Source organism: Myxocyprinus asiaticus, chromosome 9 (genome assembly GCF_019703515.2).
Source record: "Myxocyprinus asiaticus isolate MX2 ecotype Aquarium Trade chromosome 9, UBuf_Myxa_2, whole genome shotgun sequence".
Classification (NCBI taxonomy): domain Eukaryota; kingdom Metazoa; phylum Chordata; class Actinopteri; order Cypriniformes; family Catostomidae; genus Myxocyprinus; species Myxocyprinus asiaticus.
Genome location: NC_059352.1, coordinates 13,199,716 through 13,224,498, shown reverse-complemented (window position 1 = coordinate 13,224,498; position 24,783 = coordinate 13,199,716). Strand labels below are relative to the sequence as shown.

Genomic DNA, 24,783 nt, shown 5'->3' with positions numbered 1-24,783 from the left:
TTTCTCTTATTTGGAACTTAGACGAAGATGCCAAACATCTCTTTTTGTGTTCCAAGGAAGAAAGAAAATCCTACAGGTCTGAAACAATAATAGTAGTGAGTAAATGATGACAGAATTTTCATTTTTGGGTGAAGCACACAATACACAGATTTAAACACATTGTGCTCTTGTTTTGCATAATGTCTCACTTGGTACAGATGGACGATGTAATTGAAGACATCATAAGTTTGGAATCGAGCTATAACGATGACATTCTTGGCTACATGGATGCAGGACTTCCAATGACTAATACGGTAACAGCCCTAAAAGCTTTACTGCTAAACATTATAGCACATTCTAAAATTATATACAGTATATCATATATAACACTTTTTATCATTTAAGAAAAAGATGTTAATTGTTTTACAGATCCATTTCACCTTAGCATTCAGCACATATATCACTGAAATCCTGAATCTTTTTGGTTGTGGTTCATCATCTTTCAGATTCCTCTCTCTGGAAACTTGTTGGACATGTACAGCAATCACACTCTTCCTCCATCAGGGGTTCCCATTAGCAACTGCCCATCTAATCTAGCTGTCAAAAGGGAATTATCTGGTATACTCACATTCTTATATCTATAAATTTAATTAAAGGAATAGTTTACTCAAAAATCTAAATTCTGTTATTATTTACTTACCCTAATGTCGTTCCAGACCCGTATGATTTTCTGTCTTCCATGGAACACAAAAGGAAAAAAAAGGAAATAACTTCACACAGATTTTTGCTATGTAATGAAATGAAATGGTGACAAAAAGGACAAATAACACTATGAAACCAAGTAGTCAAAGCAAAATAAGCACTATATGAAGTCTTCTTAAGTCTTCTTTGATCAACAACTATTAGCAGCTCCCAAATCAAATATTTGCCGTATTTGAATTGGGAGCAGCTAACGGGGTTTTTTAATTATTTTTTTATTTTTACTTCACAACCCAGAGTCACCATTCACTTTCATTATATGTCAAAAATATGTGAATATTTCTCAAATTATTCCTTTAGTGTTCCACAGAAGAAAATCAAATAGGTTCGGAACAACATCACGGAGAGGTAGTAATTTTTTGGTGAACTTTTCTTTTAAAATGGCCTTAAATAACTTAATTTGGGTTACAGTGAGGCGCTTTCAATGAAGGCACTTACAACAGAAGTGAGTGGGGCCAGTTCGTAAACGTTAAAATACTCACAGTTTCAAAAGTAGCCACAAGACGTAAACAATATGCAAGCAAACATGATTTTCGTGTGATAAAATAGCTTACAAACCTTTTCTGTGCAAAATTATATCCAATTTAACAACTGTGTTGCCATGACGACGTAACACTGTAAACACTAAAACGACTGTAAAAATGACAATTTAAACAAATTTATAGCTCAAATAATACACACGTTTTAACAGAAAAATTAATGTCAGTGCTTGTATAAAACTATAAGCTTCACATTTATGCTTTTAAACCCTCCAAAAATTGGCCCCATTCACATCCATTGTAAGTTCCTCACTGTAACCTCGATTTTTTGCTGTTTTTTTAATGAAAGGAAAAACGAGTCAAAATCAATTTTTGTGGTAATCAACATTATGCCACAAATGCTGTTGTTTGAGCTTAACTTGTATTGAACTCAGAATATTCCTTTAAGTTACCATTTGAAAGCTCGCCAAGCTAATCAGTAAAAGGTATCCATATTGTGTGCAGTTACAAACGCACAATATCAATGATATATTGTATTAAATAGTTACCTCATCACCTGGCATGATGCACATTATGGACACACCTGGACCGTGTGGCAAATTTGACTCTTATCAAAGGCAGGAAGGCTTTCCAGTAGGTATGTTTCCCTTTGCTCTGCCTTTAAAATAAGCATGTATAAAGAGATTTGCCTGTATTTGAAGTGATCTACTGTGATTATACTGTTTATTTAGATCTGGAACACATTACAACAATTTCAACAAGATTAATATTTGAAATAACATTTACATTCACATTAGAGTAAAGAACTAAATATTTCACAAATTCATAGTTGGAATGTGTAAAAAATTGTCTCTGTGTAATTGATCAAGAAAATGCACACAATATGGACACTTGATTGTAGAATATCCTGCATTAACACCTAAATACAATGTTTTTTTTTTTTACATACATTTTAAGAATTTCCAGTGCAGAGCAACAAAATAGAATGCATTTTCACACTAGAGTTTATACTGTAGAACTTAAATATGAACTCTGTATTAAAATGCTGAAGTAGCTTTGATGTTCAAAGTGTGAAGTTGTCTCTGATAATTGCAGATATGGGCTGCTTCAACAGTTAATATGATTATGTGTTGCAGAGGCAGAGGTCAGAGCAATGGCAAAAGAGAGACAAAAGAAGGACAACCATAACCTAAGTGAGCCTAATCATCACATTTAATATTGTTTACATGAAAAGCTATTTTAAATATTTGCTTAAATGTCTGTCATATAATCTTATTTATTTATTTATTGGAAGAAACTAAGTGTCACTTGTATGACAATAGTCAATGGAACTGTGTTAAAAAGCTGTTTATTGGAGACCTTTTAAGTAGTAAAAGAAGGAGCTTTATATAATATATTTAGCTAATTTGATTTGAGCTCATAACAGATTCTCATCTAACAATATCTTTATTCTCTTTTCCATCCTTCCAGTTGAACGAAGACGGCGGTTTAATATAAATGATAGAATTAAGGAGCTGGGGACATTAATTCCCAAGTCTAATGACCCGTAAGTTTCACAGTGCTTTCAAGGTTTAGAAAGAGATTTTGGTAACACTTTACAACAAGGTTCCATTAGTTCCATTAATGCATTAGTTAATGCATTAGGTAACATGAACAAACAATTAACTATATATTGTTTACATTATTGATTAATCTTTGTTAATGTTAGTTAATAAAATACTATTGTTCATTGGTAGTTCATGTTAGTTCATAGTGCATTAACTAATGTTAATGTATACAACTTTACATTTTAAATATGTATTAGTATATGTTGAAATTAACATTAACATTAACTTATTTAATGCTTAATAAGTATTGTTCTTTGTTAGTTCTTGTTAACTAATGTTGTTAACTAATGTAAACAAATTATGTTTGTTAACCTTATTGTAAAATGTTACTGGGATTTTAAATGCCCTTTTTATATAAACTTACAGTATATATAGCTATATAAAGTCTTTAGTAATAATGACATAACTTTCATTTACAATCACATATATTTGTATTCACATATTCATTTACACAGTGTCATTAAGCTCAATTTAAATGTGTAATAATGCCATTGCATGAGATAATTAAAGTGTTTATGATTTTTTTTTTCACAAGAAAGATAGCATAAATACACTTTTAACTGCAAAACATTTCTCAGAAATAGGTTAGAAAAAAAGCAGTAGATAAAGTCTTCTTTTGGAGACTTCCAGTGTTCTGGGCTTGAGGCTCACTGGCTTAACATCCACTAAAAATGACCTTGAAAACAGTTTGGTTTAAAGTAATTGCAAAAATGGCTAAGAAAAGTGAGGTTAGTTCTGAAGAAATTGTATATCATAATTTGCTTTCAAATGCCACTTGGTTTGATATTTTGTTATCTAATGCAATGAAATTCATGCAATTTAAGTGTGGTTCATTGTCAAAAGACCTTTTGTGGGAATGGTACTGTATATGTGTACCAATATGTGTGTGTCATATGTGTAAATTTAGTAAACACAGATGCCTAATGGAAGCGTAATCTTTTTGGATCTTTGTTTTGCAGGGACATGAGGTGGAACAAGGGGACCATTTTGAAGGCTTCCGTTGATTATATTAGGAAATTGCAGAAAGAGCAGCATAAAGCAAAAGAGCTGGAGAACAGGCACAAGAGATTAGAGCATGCAAATAGACATCTACTGCTTCGGATTCAGGTAAACAGCATTAGAAACAACAGCTCACAATACAGATTGTGATTGATTATAAGATCTTGACAACTAGTCACATGCTAAAAATTTTTGTGGTCAAGCATGTTTCAACATGTCCTTTGAAAAAAAAAATGCTGTTTTGAAGTTTAATGTCAAAACACTGACCATAAAATTGCTTTGAAAGCTTATAAAGTATGCTCAGTGCTTTGACTGCATGAAATTGGAAAGTAACACTTGAGTAATTGATTATGGGGAATTTCCCTCATTTTAAAACACGGCGTTTGATTCACAGTGGCCCCACTGTTTGCACACACAGCTTTTCACGCACAGATACACACACACACACACACACACACACACACACACACACACATACACACACACTGCATACACAACATTTGGACACATGTACTCCTTCTTAATTATTTTTCCAAATTTTTAGAGTAATATTAAAATCATCAAAACAATTAAATAACACAAATGGAAGTATGGGAACTGTGTAGTGACCAAAAATGTTAAGAATGTTAAACTAATAAAAAATCAAAGCATTTATACTTTTGCTTCATCCGAGTAGTCACACTTTGTCAAGATTAACCAATTTAATGAGGAAGTCTTTAAAGTACAGGATGCTTAGTGTATGAAATAGTACTGAAGAAGTTCCCATGTAAGTTGGGCACTTGTTGGTTGCTTTTCCTTCACTATCCAATCCAAATCATCAATTAAAAATACATAAAAATAAATAAATACAATTTAAATATTTTTTAAGCATTTAAGCATAAACCTTTAGATCAAAAGGTTTTTAAGATCATGAGAAACAAAAATTCAGTCAATTTGCTGCTGAAATGTTGCAAGAAACCACTTAACAACCATTTATGAAGATTTTTAGAAGAATATTTCAGCTCTGTAGGTCCATACAATACACATGAATGGTGACCAAAACTTTGAAGCTCCAAAAAGCACATAAAGGCAGCATTAAAGTAATCAATAATAGGGCTGCAACTAACGATTATTTTGATAGTCGATTAATCTAACGATTATTAGAACGATTATTCGACTCTTTGGTGATTATTGCAACAGTTAATCATTAGCTCTTAACCGATTATTCATCTTGTGCCCTGACTTAAAAAGTTGTATTAAACGTGCTTACTAACAATAAAGAGGACAAAATCATCTTTTAAAAAGATCTCTAAATGACATTCACTGAATTAAAGGGGGAAAAAAATACTGGGTATACTGAGCCTGGGTACTCACTGGTAAAAGACACTGGCTACCACCCCTGGAGTTCGCTAGTTTGAATCCCAGGGTGTGCTGAGTGACTCCAGCCAGGTCTCCTAAGCAACCAAATTGGACCGGTTGCTAGGGAGGGTAGAGTCACATGGGGTAACCTCCTCGTGGTCGCTATAATGTGGTTCATTCTTGGTGGGGCGCGTGGTGAGCTGGGCGCAGATGCCGCGGTGGATGGCATGAAGCCTCCACACATGCTATGTCTCCGTAGCAACTCACTCAACAAGCCATGTGATAAGATGCGTGGGTTGATGGTCTCAGACGCGGAGGCATCTGGGATGCATCCTCAACCACCCGGATTGAGGCGAATCACTACACGACCACGAGGACTTAAAAAAAGCGCACTGGGAATTGGGCATTCCAAATTGAGTGAAAAAGTGGAAAAATATTTTTTTTTTTACAAAATAATAAAAAAAAAATCCTTAAAACAAAATACATTTACTTGAGAAGAAGCATGTAAGATATATAGACTTGCTTTTAGAGAATGTATCTTAAATATAAGTGTATTTTGTATATGTGTATTTTTTCACTTGGTTATACTTCTGCGAGTGCAGTAAAGACAAAATATACTTATATTCAAGATCTATTCTATAAAACAAGTCTAAATATCTTATATGCTGCTTCTCAGGTGAATGCATTTTTTTTAAAGGATTTTTAGATATTTTAAAATATTTGTATTTTTATTGTATTTGTAAATATTTTTTATATTATATTCAACATTCTCAGATAAAAAAAAATTCTTCTGCAGTATAGCTACTAAAGTAAATGTACGTTGTTTTAAAGGAGTTTTAGATATTTATATTGGAAAACAAGCCAAAACAAAAACAAATCAAAAATGTATTTTGTTGCAGTGTATACTGGGGCGAAGTCTACGCTCTCTCACCTTTCTGTTCACTTCAATACATCTTTAACTAGAAAAATACCCAACTCTCTCTTATTAATAAAGCTGCGTATTGGCAGATTTCTTCACGATAAGAAATGCACAGTGACACATATATTATGATTCAATAAGTCACGAGCCATCACGTTATAATCTAGCTGCTGCAAGCACGCGCGTTCGAGGGATGAGCATCCCCGTGCCAGAGTGTGCATCAGCCGGGTGCAGTTTCAGTCTCTCCCCCTTAGATCGTAGCATTCACGCAACTCATAGAAGAGACGCTGACCACACAGAGGAATGCCAGTTTCGGAGTTTGTAGTTATTTACATGATCTGCTTCTGTATTATTTGAACTTTAATAAAGCTATAATGCATTAAATATACAATGGCGGGCAAAAGTTTGGATTAATGTATAGATTCTGCTCTTATGAAAAGAAATTGGTACTTTTATTCACCAAAGTGGCATTCAATTGATCACAAAGTATAGTCAGGACATTAATAACATGAAAAATTACTATTACAATTTGAAAACAATGTTCAGAACTTCTTAAACTACTTCAAAGATTTTTCAACAAAAAATCCTCCACGTGCAGCAATGACAGCTTTGTAGATTCTTGGCATTCTAGCTGTCAGTTTGTCCAGATACTCTGGTAACATTTCATCCCACACTTCCTGTAGCACTTGCCATAGATGTGGCTGTCTTGTTGGGCACTTCTCACGTACCTTACATTCTAACTGATCCCACAAAAGCTCAATGGGGTTAAGATCCATAACACTCTTTTCCAATTATCTGTTGTCCAATGTCTGTGTTTCTTTGCCCACTTTAACCTTTTCTTTTTGTTTTTCTGTTTCAAAAGTGGCTTTTTCTTTGCAATTCTTCCTATAAGGCCTGCACTCCTGAGTCTTCTCTTTACTGTCGTACATGAAACTGGTGTTGAGTGGGTAAAATTCAATGAAGCTGTCAGCTGAGGACATGTGAGGTGTCTATATCGCAAACTAGAGACTCTAATGTATTTATCCTCTTGTTTAGTTGTACATCTAGCCTTCCACATCTCTTTCTGTCCTTGTTAGAGCCAGTTGTCCTTTGTCTTTGAAGACTGTAGTGTACACCTTTGTATGAAATCTTCAGTTTTTTGGAAATTTCAAGCATTGAATAACCTTCCTTCCTCAAAACAATGATTGACTGATGAGTTTCTAGAGAAAGCTCTTTATTTTTTTTATTTTTTTTTTTTTGTTGCCATTTTTGACCTAATATTGACCTTAAGACATGCCAGTCTATTGCATACTGTGGCAACTCAAAAACATACACAAAGACAATGTTAAGTTTCATTTAATGAACCAAATAGCTTTCAACTGTGTTTGATATAATGGAAAGTGATTTTCTAGTACCAAATTAGCAATTTAGCATGATTACTCAAGGATAAGGTGTTGGAGTGATGGCTGCTGGAAATGGGGCCTGTCTAAATTTGATAAAAAAATTACTTTTTTCAAATAGTGATGGTGCTGTTTTTTACATCAGTAATGTCCTGACTATATTTTGTGATCAGTTGAATGCCACTTTGTTGAATTAAAGTACCAATTTCCTTCCAAAACAGCAAGATTTGTACATTATTCCAAACGTTTGGCCGCCAGTGTAACTGCATTAAAGATGCAACGCTGGTGTGTTTCCTTTAAAGACCCTCGACACGCAAGTTTTGCTCCATTTATTCCACAACGAGAGTGCTTCTGTATTTACTTATTTTGTATTTTTGCATTATAATTTCCTCATACTATACGATCTACATCACCTGAAAGTTTAGAGTGCATCTGGACTGTGAGCTGTGTAATTTTTCCTCTCCTCAGTCAGGCGCGAACTGCAGTGCTGCTCTTGCGCATCATCATTAGAGTTTAATGTGATCTAATGTTACATTAAATGAGATCAAACGACTGTTCGACAAAAAAAATTTTTGTTGACAATTTCTTATTGTCGACATTGTCAATAACGTCAACTAATCGTTTCAGCCCTAATACTCTAGTGGTTTAATCAATTTTTTCTGAACTGATCTAATTTGTTTGGGGTGAGAACAGACCAAAATATAACTCCTTTTTCACTATAAATCTTGACATCTGCATTCCCCTTGGCGATCATGATTTCAAACTTGACTGTGCTTCCTAGCTCCATCTAGCACTTTGCACATGCGTCCATCACTTGGAAGTGTAATCGAGCCTGAAATCATGATCGTGTATAGAGACTGCAATGGCAAGATATACAGTGAAAAAGGAGTTACATTTTGGTCTGTTCACCCAAAACCGATTAGATCATTTCAAAAGACATGGATTAAACCAATGGAATCTTATGGATTACTTTTATGTTCTTTCTGGAGCTTCAAAGTTTTGGTCACCATTCACTTGCATTGTATGGGCCTACAGAACTGAGATATTCTTCTGAAAATCTTCATTTGTGTTCTGCAGAAGAAAGAAAGTCATACACGTCTGGGATAGCATGAGGGTGAGCAAAGTATGAGAATTTTCATTTTTGAGTGAGCTATTTCTTTAATACATTGAAAATTAGATTTTCATCAAAACCATATGTAATATAAAAGTAATTCAATCACCTAAAAAGTGTAATCCTAAAGATTACTAAATAAAATTTTAGTTGTGTAATTTATAATTAGTACCAGATTACATTTCAGTAGTAATCTACACAATACTGGTGACCAGTATTTTTTACATTTAAAAAAATGTAAAGGCCTATTCAAACCAATTCCCAATATTTGTTACAAATGTTCATTGCAAACTAGATTTTGAATAGAAACAATGGATTCCACAGTCAATTTTTTTTAGTGGACTGAGAAAAACACGGTGGTCGATGTTATGCTAAAATGTGTGTGTTTTTTTATGTGTTTGTCCTTTTTGTTTGAACATTCACATCTAGGAGCTTGAAATGCAAGCCCGCGCTCATGGACTCGCCGTTGTTTCCTCGCCCACACTTTATTCCTCCGAACTGATTGCTCGAGCGATCAAGCAAGAGCCCAGTATAGGGGACTGCACCTCTGATCTATACCCCCACCTCCCCAGCCCTGACGTCTCCTGGCCCACCACTCTGGACCTCAATAACGGCACCATCAGCTACGATGATAGCCCCACAGAGGAGGAGGAACCGGGGGTCTATGACAGCCCCACCAAGGTCTCCAGCAAGCTGGAGGACATGCTTATGGACAACACTCTGTCTCCAGTGGGCACCATTGACCCTCTGTCTCCAGTAGGCACCACTGAACCCCTGCTGTCCTCTGGGTCTCCTATTCCATCCAACAACAGCAGTAGGAGCAGTATGGATGAACATGAGAATGGCTGTTAGCATTGCAAAGAAACTTGGAGGAATCAAAATTAGATGATATGTTTCTTTTTTTGTATAATGAAGTGTTACCTGAGAATGTGGAGTCTACACTAGTTCAGTAGTTTTGGCTTGTTTTCCAGTAAAAATATCTAAACATCCTTTAAAGATACATTTACTTGAGAAGCAAAATTGTGTAAGATATTAAGACTTGTTTTCAAGACATGAATTAAGGTTATTTTTCTTGTTATAAGCATAAACCTAACTTTTTGTGAGATTTATGCTTAAAATTAGAAAAACCAGTTTGCCAAGGGAGTAAAAATAAACGTAATCAAGATTCTGTATATACTCTCACTGAGCACTTTATTAGGAACACCTAATAAAACATCTACTTATTCATGCAGTTATCTAATCAGCCAATCGTGTGGCAGCAGTGCAATGCATAAAATCATGCAGATCAGGCGCTTCAGTTAATGTTCACATCAACCATCAGAATGGGAGAAAAAAAAAGTGATCTCAGTGATTTTGACCGTGGCATGATTGTTGGTGTCAGATTGGCTGGTTCGAGTATTTCTGTATACGGTAATGAAGATAACTGCTCTATTCAATTGTAGTGAGCAGAATAGTATCTCAGAATGCACAACATGTTGAACCTTGAGGTGAAAGACCACATTGGGCACTTTATTTGGACCGTAGCGTTTGTAATAAAGTGCTAATTGAGTGTATGCTGAAAACAAGTCTTAATATCATATGCAGTTTTGCTTCTCAAATTTATCTTTTCATGATGTTTACATATTTTTACTGGACAATAAAACAAATATTTATTTTTTTGCAGTGTATTGGAAAATGGTATCATATGGCATGTTACATTCAGTTGAGGTGTGTACACAAGGTGGTTTCCTTTTAATCCAAATGATGTGTAACATGAAGACCACAATTAAGTGCAGTATTTATATTTACAGTATTATTTTTTTAGAATATTTAGTGTATATATTTTTTCATGTATCATCTGAGTAATGGGTGTCAAACTCAGTTCCTGGAGGGCTGCAGCCCTGCAGAGTTTAGTTCCAGCCCTGCTCCAAAATGCCACCTTGTAATCTTCAAGCACTCCTGAAGACCTTGATTAGCTGCTTCAGGTGTGTTTAACTGGGGTTGGAGCTAAACTCTGCTGGACTGTGGCCCTCCAGGAACTGAGTTTGACACCCCTGAGTGTACTAGTTTAGAATGACTGTGGTTTTAACTGTGTTGATTTTATGAAGGATTTCTCTGAAAACAATATGAAGAATTGCCAGACAGCTAAAGTGGAATTCCAGCATGAAACCATTAGGTTTCAAAGTATACTGTGTTTTAGAGCACATTTGTAATTGTATTGCTAATATGAACCTTACATTGAACATTAGTTAGGTAAGCTGATTGTCAAATTGTGGCCCCCAAAAACTGCCATTGATTACACCTATTTGTGTGCCTTATCTGTAGAAGTATACAATACTGAGGGTTAGGAATGTTATCTCTAAAAGTCATACTATTTTACCAAAGCACTACCAAAGTTCAAGTCTTTAGAGGACCTTGATATTGTCTTGGATCTTTGCACAAGATATGGAAATGTACAAGCTTAAAATTTTGGAGTGGAGTAACCAGTAACTCATGTCAAAGTGTGCCCAATTCAATTCACTTTAACGTAACCTTGAGACCAACTTTCTAATGACCTCCAGATACATTAACAGAGGCCTGTTAGTAGTATTAACAGTCTAATTTAGGACATACAAATTATAAGTGGTGCTTGCTCATACTTACAGTATGGGATTTGAACAAACATTTAACCCTAAGTATTAAATGTTAGCACGTAACCCACCCACCACTGTTTCTGCTATGGACATGAATGATACCTCAAATTGTGTAGCATGTTGAGGAGAGCTGTGCTATTACTCTACTTTTCAAAGCAATTGGAATTCACCTGACATCCTCTAAAACAGGTTAAAAAATACTATAGACTTACATTGAGGGGTGGGCTCTTCTAAAAACAACAGAAAAGCCCCACTCACATTTTCTTCCAAAAATATTTTGACAAACTGACAAAATTTCAGACATCAAGTGTTTGTGAAACTAGTCATGTTCATTCATTGGCTATGGGTGAAGTCTTTCACATATACTTCCTTACCATAAGAGACTGAGGAGTTTATTGGAATTACCTCATATGAGAAGGTGTCCCTTCACTACCATTTGATCCTTGGACATGCATATGATCACTGTAGTTTTTAACTTAGTCTACTATGTCACTTGTGTAGTTTGCAGGGAATTTGACCCACAGATTTCAAATAGAGGATTCTTAGATACCTGCAGGGGGGACAAACTTTAGATTTGTCCTCTGACATGACTGATAGACTTGGTTGAGTGCATAAAAGCAGAAGATAGACTAAATTATGTACATTATAAAATTGGACCAGCCCTTGATACAAAATTCTGCTCTATTCTACCCCACAAAATTATGGAGATTGTCTTTTTTATTTAAATCATTAAGTAATCCAAACAGTGTATACAGATAGATATTTTAGTAATACTAATAGTAACTGATGTTGATCAGTTACATTTATAGGAATATTAAGGACAGTGAACAGGATTATCTTTTTACATTTCTTTATTGGCAGGTCACTAATCAAGGTCACTGTTTCTTGGTTGATTGTGTGGTCTACCACGACTTATCTCTTAAATGGTGTAGGACATTTCCCCATTATCATGTACTCATTTTTATCACAATGATCGGTATGAGTATACAAAAAATCTTTACTGATAAATGAGTGTCTAAACAATTTTTGAAGTACAATTCTATATTTTATATTATTATTCTATATCTATATTATGCCTCTAATCAGCTCATTGTGAAGTCTTCTGCAATTTTTCAAAGGTGAAAAAAGGTAATAAAAATGTAAAGTTGTGTATATGTGACAATTCATTAAGGTTTCTCAAAAAGTTACTATTTATATCAATTTATTTTACCCAAACCCTGTAGTTTTCATTGTTTTTTAATTTTTTTAAATAACTTTTGTTATCAGCTAAATTTAGAATTTTTACATTAGGTATCCAAGCTTAGATAAATTATATATTAGATATTTTATATAGTACTAATAAGGTATAGTGTTCTTAAAGATGATGTTTTGTAGTGTTGACACTTGAAATTAATTTCTAACTACTATATAAGATCAAGAATTGCTGAGAACCCTTCATGAAGTACATTATATTTTTTAAAGCTTTACAATGGCTGTCGTTTCTTTTTTTTATGGCTTCTAAAGACAGAGAGATTGAATACCAAGACAATGGTGTCATATTTCACCCACATATTTGTGGTACTTGTGGTGTTCACTATAAAAACTATTAAAACAATGTTGCTCTGTGACATAATACACCTTTCTCTTTATAATACACACTGTTAATTATAAACCTGCATGCATGACATAAAACACAAGGCATACTTAAAAAAAAAAAAAATATTTATGATTATCCGAAATGTCCCTTAATGTCGAATATGAAATGGCAGGAAAGAAAACATAAAGAAAGATCTTTACATTTCATGTTAACCTTCTTCTATTCACAGCCATTTACAAAATGGCATTTACAGTTATGAAAAACAGTTGTCTTAACTGCATAACACTTTATGCATGTCCATAATGCCTACATTATGCATGCCCATAATGTATACAAATACAAAAGGAAAAAGATATGATACACTAGCATACATTGATCAAGCTAAGAGAACCCCTCCCCCCCACCCCATGTAAACAGTGGTTAATCATATAAACAGCTCATTGGTGGCGTGAGGTTTCATCGAGGTGACCCAGTCCTAAGCTCATCACACCACTTCTCATATGCCCTGAACAGAGTGCTGTCATTGATGTCGTTGAAGATTTCTAAGAGAGGAATCAGAAAAGAATATGATTTATTCTTAATTCACATGACTTACAAATGTGCTTAGCTATTTCAAGCACCCTGTAGAGCTTGTAACAATATTTTAAAATCACCAAAAGGAGCATATTATTTCTTTTTTAGTAACCTTAGGCATAGACCTTTGTACAGTATATGTAGTTTTACTTAAAATAGTTTTTTATGTGAATATCTAGACTGAGAAAGATTTTGCATGGAAAAACAAAATCAACAATGCTGTTTAGACCAAGACTACATGCACTGAAAAAAACTGTTAACCTAAAAAAATGAACTTCATGCTGTAACATCTAAATTAACTGGTTTTATTCAAGTGAAATTATTACTTAACTGAATCAACTTGAATACATTATATTACACCAACAAAACTAATTTGTAAGGGTTTGACCAGGTAGAAAGAGCTCTTTAACCTCTTTAACCTCTAACCTCTTTATTAAATAAATAAAATCATTATAATCTTTGTAAGCATGTAATTCTGGTTCTGTTCACTCCATCTCCCTCCAGTCTTATTTTAAAAGTCTTATGTTATTCCACTAGATGGCAGCAAGTACTAGACAAAATAATTTTTCCTCTTATCACCTTCCATCACAAAATGCCAATCTGAAATGTAGGTGGTGCTTTAACGCATTTTAGCCCTCACAGATGTCCACAGACATTCAGTCTAATTTTCAGTTCACGCATCACCCCCACTGTATCATTGAATATCTCGGCCTCTGAGTGAACTAGAAGCTCAATCTAGGTGTCATTAGAAAGCATTTTATCTTTTTAACATTGTATCACCAATAGTCGATAACATATATTTCTGATGATTTGTTTAGCATGCATTTCCTGCTGGACTGCATATTTTGTTCTTGGACATCTAAGATAAAACACTGGATTATTCACATAAGTAAGCTTACAGACAAGTAAAAAATGCCAATTTTTTTTTTAGAAAACTGCAGATATTAAGTTTTTAGCTATTCGGGGCTTACAGCAGCAGTGATCGCCACATAAATAATACTTTTGTATTTGATGTCTTACAGAAATCATATTTCTCTTAGTGATTCTTTTGAAAATCTTTACAACTGTGATATTAGGGCAACAAAATAAACTGTACAGTGGCATTCCTGAATGACATCTTTCATTTGTTATATGATTTGTCTATTTACGTGCCATATGAAAGACTTTTATATTCATATTAATATTTCTACCACATGACCTCTAGGTGCCGCTGATTTATGATGCTAATGTTTTTTAAGACCTTATTTTGTCATTCTTTGAAACATAAATGCAGAAGTGATGGTTCTTTATCAAATGTTCAGATTCTACGCTTTCAAAAAATACCACGTATGCCTGACCTATGTATTGCGACATAGTGCCCCATTTTGGACCTGCCGGTGGGTCCTCAGAGTTGAAGAGGGTAACAATTGCAGGTAAACATAGACTTTAGCTTAGATCTGCTAAAAAGATTCATTGAATTACCTGCTCTTCCCAGGCCTGTTGGTAAGGGCATTCGAACAAGCCCTCCAGAGTGTTGCAGTCGGTCACTTAAAGATTTCTGCACCAGAGCGAAGGAGCAATCTTGGTGCCACACTGGCAGCTCCAGCCCTAGCATACAACAGATAATCCTGAACTTCTCCTCCTCTGTGAGTAGCCCTATTTCACGGGCCACATAGACCATGTAGGCCATATCAATGTTCACTGCTTCACCATGGAGAAGAGCAGGTAGAACTTTCTAAAAAGAGAAAGAGGACATTCCAGAAGTATGAATAAGGGTTTCTGATACAGTAATTGCTGCAATTTGTATGTTCGCATGGAAAAATGTTCCAAAATTAATGACGTCTCAGGCATTTCTTCAGGCTGTCTACATTCCAAACCAAAGTAGCTCATTGAAAGCCTTGAGGCAAAATGGATCAATCAGCGGGATGAAAAGCTATCATTTATAACCTGCCCTACCCTTTTGAAAACAGTCAAATGAATAGTTGAAGAAGTGAGTTTTAGATACCATCTCCAGTTCAGGGCTGATCAGGTGTCCAAAGTCAACCAATCTGTCAAGATCATCCTCCCATAGGTTTGGGGCTAATTCTTCCAACATGGTTTCTATAGCAACACGTGTAGATACAGAAGCTGGGTCAATGAGGTCTTCTTCTAGCACTGTAGCTGACTGGAACTTGGAGTCTAAGAGGAACTGGCCCTGAGTTTCCAGAATTTCAAACAGCCCCCTGTGCTTCATGAGAGCCATCTAGAGGAAAATGAACAAAAGGTTAATTCTCACAAAATATACAGCCTAAAAAACAAATAATAAAACTAAGAGGCAATTTATTTACCTTAAGCATTTCTGCAAGACCATTAGATATGTGCCTCCTAGGATTGGTTTGTATAAAGGACCTATCTAAGAAGGCAGCAACAGGTGCAATGTAGGTGCCGAGCTTATTCTTGCAGTTTGCAAAGTTCACGCCTGTCTTTGCCCCGACGCTGGCATCGATGTAGGACAGAAGGGTCGTGGGAACACGGATGTAGGGCGTGCGCCTTCTGTAGAGGGAGGCTGCAAGACCTACAATGTCAAGGCATACCCCACCTCCGATGGCAATGATGGGTTCTGTGCGTCGGTCGATCCCAAACCTGTGGACTTCTTCCAGAATCTTCAGTGCCATTTCCATGCATTTGTTCTCCTCTGTAGTGGGCAGGGGCAGGATCCGGTACAGGACGTTTCGGGCCTCAAGGTAGTCAGTGACCTGGGAACCATAAAGATTGTATACAACCTCATCCATGACTATGAAGCGTTTAAGGGGCTTGCTGCTGGACTGTATGGCCTCAAGCTGTTGAGTGTCTCTGATGTGGCCCAAAAGCAGTATGTCATTGCTGGGGTCAAGAAGGCTTTTGGTCTGAGTAACAGTATATGTGAAGGTGATGGGGCTGACCACTGTCCAGGTGGTGCCATTAGAGGAGGTGCTTTCGTAACTGAAACATACAAAGCTCATAGGTCATTCTGTAGCTCCTTTTTTGAGAAAAAGTCAAAAAGCTAAATAAATATTAGATATTAACAATAAAATCAATTACAGAAAAGTTTAACCCTAAAACAGGCAACGTGCACCACAAGATACATACTCTTTAGTTTCTTGTAGGGGGTATGAGAAAGAGTTTATCACCCAATCTTGTTATCATTTATCATAGTTGGGTCTGTTTTGAGTATGTGGGTCACATGACTTGGTTCAAATTTTCTGTGATCATTAAGTCAGACTGACCTAACCAACATGGCGCCCATGGTGCAGGACATGCTGACTTTGTGATAATTAATTATATATGAATCATACTTTTCTTCAGTAAAACAAAAAATAAATCAAATAAAACTACTAATATTAACTGTGAACATTGCCTTATGATGTGAGAGAAGGAAATTAAGGCATATGTTGTTCATGCTGTTATTTAGCACATTTTGAAGTTTGCGTAACCCTGAGATACGTAGCCAGATTAAGGCAAGAAAAATGGTTAATCCACAATATTACACATACACATTTATTACACTTACACATGTCACACATGCAACATTAAAGCAAACTTTTCTTAGTCTTGTTACACACACACACACACACACACACACACACGTATATGTTTTAAAATAAGAGGGGAATCAGAAACTCATAATTCTTTGCATCAAATAAAACAGAAATATTGATGACCTTGACTTTTTTGTACCTTAATATGGCAACATATCTTGGGAGATACAACTACTTAAATCCAAAATATATCAAATATTCCTTTGGATATGTTTTACTTAAGTCCAAATGATATAAAAAGTGACATGAAATGATTTTTTGCTAATAATTTTCTACTCTTGCCTGTTTAAGGGTTAAACCCCTGATTGCAATCATGTTATGTTCTCATATTAAAAATGTGTACAATATTTATAGTCTACTACAGTACCAAAACTTTTTGACATGGCATAAATGACATAATGTAAGCTTTACTGTACTTTTTGATGATTTATACGCACATTTTAGCAGCTGAAACTCGCCCCTTTAATCCTTGCTTCACTTTTTTCCCCGCTTTGCGCTTCCATGTCCCTTTCACCTGCACCAGACTGAACACGGTCTCCTGTTTGTTGAGTTTTTGCACGTTTTCCATCGTCGAGCTCTCCTTGGTTGGGTGGCAAACGAATATTTGGCAGGCGAATTTCACGTCTACTAACTCTTAACAAAAGTTCCCCAAGATCTCTCCATATTTGGAGCGTCAATATATATTGTCATGAAGGGTATCGGCAGGAATCAGGGAGGAGCTTGCCCATAAAACTTATGAAAGATTCTCTCTCTTCAAAACCATGAGCTATCACTAAACTTGAACTTATACAACAATAACGTTCACCATATGATAAGTTTGGTGACCACACGTGCACGAAACGCCCCGTGGCTGGTAAATTATGAAATATGATGAGACAGATGTTACATGAGCGCTAAACGATGTTCTTTCAAGCGTGTTCCATTTCGAGGAAAATCAGTGTCAAGGTTTTAGAGTAGCGATGCCCAAAGGTGGCCCGCGATGACCTTTGATTTGGCCCGCCTTAAAGTATATAACAAGAGTGAGAAAAAAAAAAAAAAAAAACATTCTGTTGACGCTGCTTTTAACTTAACAGATTGCAGAGTAATTATGTTTTTTTTTTTTTTTTTTTTTTTTTTTTTTTGTGTGTAATGAAATTATAAAGGAGGTGAACCAGGGCAAATTTAATATTTGAATATAAAACAGTTTGCAGAGCCTTAAATTCGGCGCCGGTTTGCTGCTATTGCGCATAATTGTAATCATTTCCATGTTCATAATGCGGGACATTCCCACACACTTTTATTCACTTTACAGTGCAGCTGTCTCTATACTAGTAAACCAGTAGATACAGATGAACAAATCAAATCAATAAACTTGTTTTTGTATCAAACTGTAATTCCAGAAGCTGCGCGAGTAAATCCGCTGTCTCTCGCTCTCTTAAGCGCGCGCAGTGAGAAAGTGCTTTGTCGCATTGATACTAAACTTTGCATCAGTTCGGTGTCATGCTCACGCGCTAAAATGATCAAATGCTACAGTGTAGTTAATAATAATATTAACAAAAATAATATCCGGATGTGTAAAATAGCCTTGGTGTTAAATAAAACGTTATTAATGAAACAATATTAATTGTACAGAACATTAACCACTTAATATATCTGACTAATGTTCATTGTTTTATTAAATTGACTTATTAATAGACAAAATATTTGAAAATATGTGAATGAGGAAAAAAAAAAATGTTTAGTAACAATGCACGTCATGCAATTCCCCCCATATCAATCAAGATAGATTTTTGGCCCTCTGTAGGAAAAAGTTTGGGCACCTCTGTTTTAGAGAATATGGTGACTCGCGCTCAAAGTGGTTGGATAATGATGCTGATATTGTGCAATGTTTCTATTATTGCTTAGTTTGCAAAGAGAACAGTCTTAACAGGTTTGCCTATCCTCTTTTTCCCCAGTCATTATATAATGTTTTCCTTTGCAACCACACATAGCCTACGCATACAAATAAATTTATTAGCCTATTTATTATCATAAATGCACCTAGATTTAAAGAAGAAATAAGGAAGATAAGGAAAAGTGGAGTGTAGCTGGTTTAAAACGACGAAACAGATCTAACAGGTTTGCTTATGATAAGCAACCAAGTGCACGTGAAAAAGTTAGTGCAGACCCTTGTCTTGACCTTTGCTTGCCACATATCCCAAAATGTCAAGTTATTCAACATACTGTGAACTTTGGAATTAGCCTACTTTCGTGTTTGCTCTGTTTTTTTTTTCTTTTTTTTTTTTTGGAGGGGATAGATAGCTAGACTTATTTTAAGTGAATACATACAGATATCTGATATATCATATGACCATCATATGGCTGTAAATAAATAAATATATATATCTTTTTATTACACTTTTATTGTTTTCACAAAGCAGTAAAAAGCATATATGTACTGTACAAGTATGTGACTTTTTTTTTTATAGAAGTAAAAACCATACATGTTGACCATATATTGTATGTGTTTTACATCTAACAGATTTCTGTATGGGAAAACTTAGATTAAGTTCATAAGAGAGTTAGCGTCCCTTTCTCATGAAAACAGCTACAACTTAACATAACAATGATAAAAGAAGGGTTTCCAGAATTATTTATCACCAATCGAAAATAATGATTGTATGGTTAAGCGTCACCTCAGAGCAGGTAAGGTGACATGTCAAGAAATATATTGTGCAATAATTCATTGACTTGACACATTTTTAAACTTCAAAGAAACATTTGTGAAGGTGTATTATGTTGTTTGACACAGTCATCCCATTGCATAGTGCACCCCACCCCTCTAACTCAAAAGGCGCAGTTACGTAGTCCGCATGCGCACAAAAGAGACAGCTAAATGTTAAATGAAGGATTGCAATAACTTGTGTAAGATTGTGACGTGACAGTTTGCGTAACACATCATACCTGGTAGGTGGGCTTGTGCAACGGGGAAAATAGCCAAAACAAACTCCAAATTCAAACTAAGAGGATTCGCTATGCAAGCAGCTAAAGGTAAGAATGTACAGATTTAATAACGTCCCCATTGTATTGTGACTTTGCGAACTTTTTTAAAGAACGAATGCATAATATGACAAGCCAAACTGTAAACGCTTCAGTTTTTGTTTGTTGCAGCAGAACTATTGCATACATTGCCTTAAACGCTACCGAGTCCAAGAGAGTTTGCATATACGCTGCTGAAAATAACATAACTGCTGATCTCTGAATAAAACAAATGGGATTCCAGTTATGGGGCAGTGCGTTGCTAAACACATGTTCTGTGATATCGAGTAAGGGCCGTTGAAAGCGAACAGGTTTTTACGTTTTCTATGTTCTGTATTATGGCGGGAACTCCGTGCCAAAACCCAAGCGTCCGACCGACAGACTGACCGAACGTCTTGTGCTTTGAGCGGGTGACCCACGTGACATCCTGACGCGACGCCAACGTCTTGAAATGAGCTGGTTTTTAACTAGGTAAGGAACCAAGCTGTCAGTGGCGTATCCAAGACATTTTTACTGGGGTGGCCAAGATGGGGCACAGACCTAGTGTGGGGTGGCGATACCGGGGGAAACTTTATGAATGGCACATGATCAAAATGTGTAAATATCGCATTGCTTTGCTTCAACATCTACACATGTAGAATAAATGAATTCTTAAACTCATGTTAGCATTCACTGAATTGTTTGTATTCAATATCAGACTGTTGTTTTGACATTTGACAGTTTTCTATTCCTATTCTATTTCAACCTATTACAGTTTCTGGAAATCTCTGGTTATTTTAACATAACATCCATTTTTAAATCAGTAATTGTTTAGGAAAAGTCAGTTACACATTTTTTAGAGCTATTCTCATTGTAGAGAATTAATCTGCGTATAATATCAGGTATAGTGTATAATCATAAAAAGATAAAAGTACAGGTGATAATTGATTGAGGCGCAATTCAATCAATCATTCAATCAATTATTCATTCATTTATTAGCTATAACTGCACTGTCCAGCAGAAATATTGTTAAATTGGGTACAAATCAGTGTGTGAAACAGGCCACCCCCTAAAATCGCCACTGCAAGCTGTTGTTTAAAAACTATAAATGGACAATACAGGAACTAGATTAGATATTTTATACCTAAAACAATACTCAACCGTCCTGCTGTACTTCCATCAGTAAGCATTAAGAGAAAGGTGTTGTAGGCTATTCAAAGTCATTCTGAGTGATGAACTGATAGCTATAAAAAAAAAAAAAAAAGCTACCACCTGTCTATCATGACTTTCTCTGATCATTTTGAAAGAAACTTACATACCACATTCCATGACAGAAGGATCTAAAGTTCTATTTTCATTTTTCAAAGGCAAAATGTGTGTGTTTGTGTGTTTGTGAGTCTGTGTGTGTGCTTGTGAGTGTGTGTTACTTATAGAGACCAAACATACTGTACATGTTTTCCAAAACTTGTGAGTAGAGTTTCATGTAAATCAGGGGGTATTTTGCGTCTCTATTGGTCCACTAGTTCTTGTTCGACAGCTCCTCCTCTAGCCAATCATTCGAAGAGGGGAGGTGATGTCACTCCAATGCAACACCGATGGCTGCTGCTGCTGCTTAATATTATATTATTATATTATATGATCAAGTTGAGTTCTAAACTCGTGACTACATTGGTACAGCTAGTAAAAACATGCATCAAACATCCTCACCAAGCCACCAAGTTGTTTTTTTATATATGCAGCCAATAACATACAAACAAGGAAGTCTTAAATAATGCCTAAACTAAAGACTCTAAAAAAATTCAGCTGACTCGATACATGTGTTAACGGACTATGATAATGGCCTGCTCAGACAACACATTGTTTCCTAGAGCTGGCAGAATATACTCAAAACAAACACAAGCAGCGTCTCTATCAACCACAAATGATATAATATTGAACAGCAGCAGCGGTCGGTGTTGCATTGGAGTGACGAATGATTGGCTAGAGGAGGAGCTGTCGAACAAGAACTAGTGGACCAATAGGGATGCAAAAAGCCCCCTGATTTACATGAAACTCTACTCACAAGTTTTGGAAAACCAAGCGCAGAACTCGGAAACAAAAGTAAAGACAAATACAGCGTAAGCGTTCAAAAAAAAAAAAAAAAAATTAAATATGAGCAAAATTGTCAGAGAGCACAAAAAACAGAAATATAACCAAGGAAAACATGATTTTGTTTGCAATTCTGATGACTTTAATTTTTCTATTGTTTTTTTGCAGCATATTTTAAATGTGTTTATATATTTTTGATTCATGCTTGTTATTTTTTGATTCATGCTTATTATTTTTGGATCCGTGACCGCAATAGTTTTGGTGGGATTTTGATCCCATAATTTGCTTACTCATTTTTCATATTGTTATTTGTCAAATTGTTTAATTTTATTTTGTGTGCTATATTGTCTCACAAGTTAGAGTTAAAGAGTTTCAATTTCAAGGTCTTCATTATCATGGGACGATGTTGTGAAGAAGTAAATGTCCATTGATTTTGCATGATATAGTAAAACATTTTGAATTAGTGCTGGTCAGACGAAATTAGACTGAGCATTGAGAAAGACGCAATTAAGATTATTCAATAAACTCTGCTTATTTTTACCATCACTTCTCCTGCCTTCTGCTATATTCCCCCTGCTGACTCTGCTGACTCTTGGGTTGGTAGGAGAGTGAGTTAACATAAACTGTTGATGTTGACTGGTTTTGGATATCAGACAGAATTCTGATATATGGATATCTTCTGATGGAGAGAGAGGTCTTGTGACAACTGGATCTAACATGCATTTTCACTGCATCTCATATTTTCATATTCTAAACATATAATTGAATGTATCATTGGATACTGTACATGACATCGCATCTCTGTCTATAGGCTATATACATAGGTGGTGGGTGAACGAATTGCACGGTAAGGGTACATAAAATAAATTAAGTAAGTAAATAACATTTAAAATACAAATACATTTTTCACATCTGAATCCATACATTAATTTCAAGATTTTCAAATTGCAGGTACTGCCTACTATACAATGTTCACACTCCATACAAAACACTTCAAATGAATAAATTATTGATTATTGTTATTTCCACCAACACCAGTATTCATATTGATAATTATACATCTCAAATTGATGCCTATCAAACATTCCTTATGTAGTCAGACTCTTTATTAGGGCTGGGTATAGCCAGTCACCTCACGATATGATACGTATCACCATACATATATCACAATTCGATTTATCACGATACATCACAATATCATGATTCAATTCAGTTACGATTCACAAGCTCTTGATTCAATTCCAATTAATTTGGGTATATTTCAGTTATAATGTCCATATTTGCTCATATATGAAAGAAATGAAGAACACCACTCTTATTTAGATGATCTGCTTCATCTTTATTGAACTGTTGGATATGATATAAATACACAAAAAATTTAATAAAAATATTGATACTGGGATCTAAAGAATTGACACAATAGTATGAGAAAAAGTATCACAATATATCGATATTTGATTGTATTGGCACATCCCTACTCCTCCTGGATGTATTTTTTTCTTAGTTTCCGAAGTTTTGTCTTTAAAACATATTCATACATTCCACCATTGTCTGTTGTATATTTATGTTTACTACATGTTTCCATCATTGGTTACATTTATATTAAACTTTTCTATTCTAAGTACATCTGTATATTATATTCTAAAACAGGTATATAATAAACAGTTTAAAGCATTCCAAACACTGTTTACTCTTATCTTTTGGGATTACACAAAAAAGCTGTATATGGAAGTGTCTTGTTTCACCAACAAAGGCTCACTTTTCAAGGTTAGGTCTCTGTTTCAGTATTATTCTACAAATTAACAAATTGACACCATCTTCTGGACACTCAAAGGTACTATATTATAAGTATTTCAATTAAGGTAAACTACATCAAACTTGTAATTAATAAATGGTATAATATTGTAAGATAAAATATGATAAACTTGTCAGTTTATATATAAGGAAAATATTTGAAACTTTGTATTAAACCAAATCTTATATTATTGCCTTCTTAGGATAAATTGGTTTTGCAATGTTCTCACTTGTAAGTTGCTTTAACTTACAAGTAAATGTAAAAAAAAAAAAAAAAAAAAAAAAAAAAAACATGGCCCTTGAATTTTTATCGTTATTTATGAATATACAGTACTGTGCAAAAGTTTTAGGCACTTATGAAAAATGTTGCATAGTGAGGATGTCTTCAAAAATAATGACATAAATAGTTTTCATTTATCACTTAATGTCATACAAAGTCCAGTAAACATAAAAAAGCTAAATCAATATTTGGTGTGACCACCTTTGCCTTTAAAACAGCACCAATTCTCCTAGGTACACCTGGACACAGTTTTTCTTGGTTGTTGGCAGATAGGATGTTCCAAGCTTCTTGGATAATTGCTTCTGTCTCTTTATGTAATCTCAGACTGACACAATGTTAGTGGGGGGCTTTGTGGGGGCCATGACATCTGTTGCAGGGCTCCCTGTTCTTCTATTCTAATCTTTTCTATTGCAAAAGTAATGTTTGGGAGTCTAACATTTATATTTCCTATTGACACGCTAAAGCTGAAGATATAAATAACCATCTTAAGACAAATGCTTTTGTGAAACATCTTATGTGCCTAAGACTTTTGCACAGTACTGTGTGTGTGTGTGTGTGTGTGAGAATAAATAAATATATATATATATATATATATATATATATATATATATATATATATATATATATATATATACAGGTGCATCTCAATAAATTAGAATGTCGTGGAAAAGTTCATTTATTTCAGTAATTCAACTCAAATTGTGAAACTCGTGTATTAAATAAATTCAATGCACACAGACTGAAGTAGTTTAAGTCTTTGGTTCTTTTAATTGTGATG

At 34.9% G+C, this 24,783-nt stretch overlaps 3 protein-coding genes across 6 annotated transcripts in view; 2 read left to right on the top strand and 1 right to left on the bottom strand.

The window, feature by feature from the left end:
• Positions 1-12,121, top strand: part of LOC127445881 (microphthalmia-associated transcription factor-like) — a 32,402-nt gene extending 20,281 nt beyond the window's left edge. For 3 of the 4 annotated variants that reach the window (XM_051706330.1, XM_051706332.1, XM_051706329.1), the window contains exons 3-9: positions 198-293; positions 486-597; positions 1,762-1,854; positions 2,354-2,410; positions 2,688-2,763; positions 3,784-3,931; positions 9,000-12,121. In XM_051706330.1, coding sequence (XP_051562290.1) covers positions 198-293; positions 486-597; positions 1,762-1,854; positions 2,354-2,410; positions 2,688-2,763; positions 3,784-3,931; positions 9,000-9,422 — 1,005 coding nt within the window. In that variant the 3' untranslated portion in view covers positions 9,423-12,121. The remainder of the gene's footprint in view (positions 1-197; positions 294-485; positions 598-1,761; positions 1,855-2,353; positions 2,411-2,687; positions 2,764-3,783; positions 3,932-8,999) is intronic. The other variant, XM_051706331.1, reaches the window with a different exon arrangement.
• LOC127445879 (2-epi-5-epi-valiolone synthase-like) lies at positions 12,016-17,713 on the bottom strand. Its single transcript, XM_051706327.1, has 5 exons — positions 17,305-17,713; positions 15,638-16,271; positions 15,316-15,552; positions 14,793-15,045; positions 12,016-13,300 (listed from the first exon to the last, which is right to left on the bottom strand). Exons 1-5 carry the CDS (start codon positions 17,433-17,435, stop codon positions 13,215-13,217), a joined length of 1,341 nt encoding a protein of 446 aa, XP_051562287.1. The 5' UTR covers positions 17,436-17,713; the 3' UTR covers positions 12,016-13,214.
• A 2,039-nt stretch (positions 17,714-19,752) lies between these two features.
• The window catches only part of LOC127445878 (uncharacterized), a 28,266-nt gene continuing 23,235 nt past the window's right edge, over positions 19,753-24,783 (top strand). Inside the window, exon 1 of the mRNA XM_051706326.1 lies at positions 19,753-19,876. Coding sequence (XP_051562286.1) covers positions 19,861-19,876 — 16 coding nt within the window. The 5' untranslated portion in view covers positions 19,753-19,860. The remainder of the gene's footprint in view (positions 19,877-24,783) is intronic.